We start from the raw sequence: 6000 nt of genomic DNA on the forward strand, positions 1-6000 counted from the left end.
GATGAAACGCAACCGGATTTAGATGATACACCTACTAGTCATGTTGTTAACCCAACTGATAATAATCCAAATGATGCGTCACCTGACCCTCATGTAGTATGCCCTACTTTTAATAGACAACCTTCTAAACGGCCCGAAACATCTCTTGTTTGGCACTTTTTTACTCAACTAAGAGATCCGAATAAGGCTAAGTGTAAAACTTGGGGGACTTTTATGACTCATAAATTTACTGGAGACGGTAGCGGTACGAGTACTTTGACTAGACACATAGAAACACACCCTAAAGATAGAGCTAGATTTCTTCAAATGAAAGTTGTGCAAGATGGGACAAGTGTAGGTACTCAGGTTAACCCTAGTACCAGGTTAAATCTAGTTCAACCGGGAATTAACACTGTTACCGGTGACATTTTATATTACGATCCAAATAAAGGTCGTGAAGAATTGGCAAAAATGGTTACTGTTATGTGCTTACCATATAGTTTTCCTTCTAACCATCAATTTGTGCATCATATTAGAAGAGTTTTTAATCATACTTATAAAGGATGGCCTCACACAACCGTAAAGAGCGATATTTATAAATATAAATATGAATATAAACAATATTTACGCTATTTATTTACTCATATAAAATGTTGCTTTGCTATTACTACTGCTATTGGTAGAAGTAGTAATGACTGTGATTATCTTACTGTTACCACTCATTGGATTGATAAGGAATGGAAAATACAAAAGCGCATTATTTCTTATAGAATAATTAATTCACGTCACACAGGTAAGTTTATTGCTAACACAGTTGCAGATATTTGTAGATATTTTTGCATTAGAGATAAAATAATGTCAGTTTCAATGGATAATGCTTCTAGTAACACTAATACTATAGGCTTGCTTACAATTACACTAAATTCTGCATTTAGTAATATTTTCCATGTTAGATGTATTTATCATATTTACCATTTAATCGTCGGTGATAGTATGAAAATATTAAATGTTGAAATTGAAAAGGTTAAAATGGCTCTTAATTGGATTTTTTTATTCAAACTGTAGAAGTAAACTTAGAGAATATTTTAAAAAATGTGATGAATTTGGCATTAGAGAAAAAAAAGTTCCTAAACCTTGTCCAACTAGATGGAATTACATGTATGAAAGTTTAGTTGTTGCATATGAATATAGAAACCCAATAAACGCAATGTTTAATGCTCGTGTTGGTGGTGGTGATGCTGATAATGATGAGCACCTTACAAATCAGGATTGGACTAATGTTAAAAATTCTTGTAGACTTTTTAGAACAATTTCATGTTGCTACAAATGAACTATATGGGCAATATTATCCTACTATTTCTAACTGTTTAGTTTATATTGCAGCACTTGCAAATTTGTTTACTCAATTTTCAGAGGGTGAGGTAATTTATCAACTTGCTATTAATTCTATGAAAGATAAGTTTAAAAAATATTTTTTTTCCTATCCCCCCTATTTTTGGTGTTGCTGCCATGTTAAATCCTACCATGAAATTAGGAAGACCTCACTTTTGGTATACAAATATTTATAAGGTTTTATCACTTTCAGATGAGGAATTTGCTACACTTGCAGATGCAAAAGCCTCAATTAAAATAAATGCTCAAATAATTTATAATGCTTATCAACTTGCCTTAAATCATGCTAGACCAAATGTTTCAACTCCTACTTCGTCTAGTTCGCAATCATCTAAAAGAACTGCGGGCCTAAAAGCACTTAGTTCTTGGATGGAGTTCAGGGGTTCTCAAGGTGATAATATTGGCAATAGTTCACAACTAAATGAGCTTCAAGTTTATTTGTCGCATGGACTTGAATCAGAGAATCCCGACGGCTCCTTTGATGTTTTGGAATGGTGGAAAGACAAAGAAAAACACTATCCTGTTCTTTCAAGGATGACTCGAGATATTTTAAGTATTCAAGTTTCAATAGTGGCATCAGATAGCGCTTTCAGTCAAGCGAGACTTCAAATCGGTGATCATAGTGCGTCTATGAGAGAGAGCTTGGAAAAATCAGTACTCTTCAGGGATTGGACCAGCTCGGAAAGAAGAAATTTTGGACTTGCTGAATCAAAATCGGAGATAGACGAAGCTTATGAAGAAATGCTAGCGGAACTTGCGGAGGATGTTGCTTCGCCCGGAAGCGGTGATGAACAAGCTTCTTTTCCGCCACCACCAACGGAAATTCCTCCGAACCTTGAAGGATTTATGAAATTTGTTAGAGATAATATGTAGACTAATATGTAACTTGTATTTTAGCACATCTTCATTAGTTTTTTTTTCCTTTTAATGGTGGTATTAGCACCTTGTTGTGCTCATTCCATTGGGGGGAGGAAGACTAAGAAAGATATTGTCATTTTTTTGTTAATGTCGTAATAATAAAAATTATAAGGTATTCCTTGAATATTTCTTTACAATTTTTTTGTGTTTAAATTTGAATTAAAAGATTTAAGTCACAATTATATAATATAATTTACAAGAATTGCCTTAGATAAAAAAAATTCAAAAAAAATAGCCCGGAACACTTAGGCCCCTGGGCCCAACCCATTTAGCCCGGGACCATGTGGGCTTAGGCCCACAGTGGGCCGATTCCACCCTCTAGGACCGTTAAGCCCAGGACTGCTTGGGCTCGGCCCGCTAGAGTCCGGGACCGTTTGGCCCGGCCCCTTTAGCCCATTTAGGCCCGGGACCGGACCACAATATAGCCTTACTTTTAGTATATGGTAGGTGATTATGCAATCTAGCTTTGTCACAACTGCAAAGAAAACATGTACTAACTAGTGTAAGTATTGATTTCATGATATGTTAACTAAATACGTGGTTTCCACCTTCCCGCACGCCGCGGGCAGCAAAAATCTTGTGTCCTGCCTTGAGAGACAGCTCCTCCCCATCATTTCCCTCCTCTGACAAAACTCCCCAACCTCCCACATATACTATCCTATATATGTAATACTATTCTAACAACAAAAACAATAATTACGCCTCAATTTTAAGTAGTTGGGGGTGCAATAATATATATTTATAAGCTTATCTCAATTTAATATTATATAAAATAAGTTAAATTTGAAAAATACTACTATTTCTTTTATATATATTTACTTAAAGGGCCGCCACGTCCACTAGGCTCTCGCTATGCGCGGGGTCTGGAAAAGGGCTGAACTACCAGAATCTATTGCATGCAGTATTATTTGTGCAAGAGATTGTTTTCATATTTACTTACATAAATTTCTTATTTCTTATAAAAATTAAAAGAGTAATGGAAAACATTGGATTTAAAATAAGAACATGGACACGACTAGTTAGATTAAATTGAAACTTAGTGAACATGTAGTAACACTCTCTTTGCACGTGCTCCTCACACTCAAGAAGTACAATCCTATCCCCCCCACCAAACCCCCCACCCCCATATTTCTCAGCTCTCATCAACCTTAACGTCTCTACCTTTGCCAACCTTTCACGAGACTTACATGCATTTCGTCATTCTTATTCTTATAAAACACAAGTCTTTAAACACCCTTTCTCTTTTACTATACCATTAACAAAATTCTCACTCTCCATTTAGTAAAGCCACCACATGGATGAGCCACCTAGTGATGGCACATCGGAGAACCGACGTAAGGGTCCTGGAAAGCGTGCTACCGGAGCCGTGGAGCCACTGGCCTCGGCAATACTGCCGGCTTCCACGGCTCCTTGTGGTGCATGCAAGTTCTTGAGAAGAAAATGCATCAGTGGATGCATTTTTGCACCCCATTATGGCTCCGACCAAGGCGCAGCTCGGTTCGCGGCCGTGCACAAGGTGTTCGGAGCAAGTAATGTGTCTAAGCTCTTGTTGCATATTCCGGCTAACCGGCGGCATGATGCGGTAGTTACTATAACTTATGAAGCTCAGGCTAGACTCTCGGATCCTGTTTATGGTTGTGTTTCGACCATTCTTGCTTTGCAACAACAGGTCACTACTTTTAGATATAATCTTTATTAATTAATGTGATAATTTGTCATTCTGGTGGTAATATTAATTAGTTATTGATATTCTGGTTTTTATTTCTATTAATTGTAACGAAACTTCAACTTTTGAAGTAACCTTTTTTCCTGTGGAGAATACCACTTTTTCAGTCTAATTTTTTGGGCCAATTGGTGGAAGGGGCAGCGTAGGATCACCACATGATTTTGACGAACTTCGTATCTTGCTTAAATTAACTACGTTAGACTACTCCAATTGGCCGGGTCGGTAATGCTAACTGCTAATTAAGTTCAAGATTATATTGTCATTTCCTTGATGAATAGTACTATTTTTTATTTATGTTTGTTAATTTTAAGGTTAATGAATGGAGTTAAAATTGATCGTTTTCAACTAAAGTAAGATGAATAACTGAGGTAGCGTGAGGTTTTTTGTGTATATCAAGTGCAGGGTTTTACCTTTAAATCGTTGTCCTAGAATAGTACTCCCAGATTTTAAAGAAGAGAAGAAAAAAAAAACAGTGTGGTTCATTACCAGCTAATTAAGCCAGCCTTTTCTTATTTGACAAAGTTGTCAAGCCAGCCTTTAATCATTAGACAAATGTGGCACACCTGAGGAATTAAATACATACATTGGTAAAACACGGCAATAATGAAAATGAAAATGAAGTCTAACTAAAAAAGCCGGACTATGAAAAGTAATTCTTAGATAATTTATAAACTGCGATATACAATGATTTAACTTATATACACTAGTAATTAATGTAAATGAAACTATCCATTGTTAGCAACTTTTACCTGGTTGTAGAAGTACTAACTAACTTTCATTCCTAAGTAATAACTAAATTAGCCATATTGTAGGTTGATTCATGTTATAGACCACTTTGACTTAATATGGTAAAAAGCTATACATCATCGATATAAAGAAATTAAACTCATCAGACAATATAAGAGTAAAATAATAAGGACTGATATGAGCAAGTACAATTGCATGAATTTTGTAGGTGGCATCTTTACAAGCAGAGCTAGCAGTAGTGCAGACACAACTAATAAACAACAGATATGCAATGGAAAATGCTTTACAAACTTCACAACAACAACATCATCTTCAGCAACAACTCCACCAAGAACATCACATTGCAATTCTACAGCCAACTTACTCAGACAACTCTTCTGTTTCAAACAACAACCTCATCAACAACATTAACAGTGCCAACACTTTCAATTCCACTGCTTTTGATCAACTGCCTGATGATACCTGTGCTACAACTGTCCCTAATAATAACTCTCCAAGTTTTGATCCCGTTCATCAAGAGGATGAGGAGGAGGAAGAGAGTCATCCTATTGCTTTTACTAATCAAATGTTTCATTGAATGAAACGCGTTCGAAAAAAAAAGAAAAAAGAAACACCAACACACACACAACGCTTTAAAAATCTTGTTAACATTTTACCAATAATTGAAATGTTTTACCATGTCGATAGAAAGTTACCTACATATGCTATATATTATAGTAAGGATTTACATTGTTGAATTTCATTTTGAGCTTTGTGTTGTTTTACCACGAAAATAATGAAGGGTGAAAAGTGAGAAGCATATTTCATGCTCATCTTCAAACAAAAGATTAAGGGGAGCCTTAGCTTGGAGCAACGATCAAGTTATCTCCGTGTGACTTATAGGTCATGGGTTCGAAGCGTGAAAGACTACCTACATCACATCTTGGGGTGTGACCCTTCCCCGAAGGGGCTGTTTTTTTATTTTTTATCTTTGTTTACCCTAAAAGTCGAGTAACAATTAAACTTATATTGTGGTTTTAAAAATATGTGATTTAGTCCAATACCAATTGATAAACAAGGAATTAAATATATAAATTGAAGAATAAAGTAAGTCAAACCAGTATGCAAGCCAAATCTTGACCTCGAGCTATGACAGTCTCAAGTTGGGTCAGTAAGAACAGTAAATTATAAGGCAACTCTGATGAACAGTAAGCAAGAAAGTGATCAATGTATATTCTCTTATCAATGAATGGTCTGAT

The 6000-nt window shown here is 35.8% G+C and overlaps 1 protein-coding gene across 1 annotated transcript; it reads left to right on the forward strand.

Moving 5' to 3' along the window:
* The first annotated feature begins 3537 nt into the window (after positions 1-3537).
* LOC107766605 (LOB domain-containing protein 20-like) lies at positions 3538-5443 on the forward strand. Its single transcript, XM_016585417.2, has 2 exons — positions 3538-3958; positions 4971-5443. The coding sequence occupies exons 1-2, from the start codon at positions 3584-3586 to the stop codon at positions 5337-5339; spliced, it is 744 nt and encodes a 247-aa protein (XP_016440903.1). The 5' UTR covers positions 3538-3583; the 3' UTR covers positions 5340-5443.
* The last annotated feature ends 557 nt before the right edge of the window (positions 5444-6000 follow it).

This window comes from Nicotiana tabacum, chromosome 7, assembly GCF_000715075.1.
Source record: "Nicotiana tabacum cultivar K326 chromosome 7, ASM71507v2, whole genome shotgun sequence".
NCBI classification, from domain to species: Eukaryota; Viridiplantae; Streptophyta; class Magnoliopsida; order Solanales; family Solanaceae; genus Nicotiana; species Nicotiana tabacum.

Coding starts and splice junctions, on each gene's coding strand:
- LOC107766605 (XM_016585417.2), top strand. CDS start 3,584: ATGGATGAGCCACCTAGTGATGGCACATCGGAGAACCGACGTAAGGGT. Junction 3,959..4,970: donor TTCTTGCTTTGCAACAACAG/GTCACTACTTTT, acceptor TGAATTTTGTAG/GTGGCATCTTTACAAGCAGA.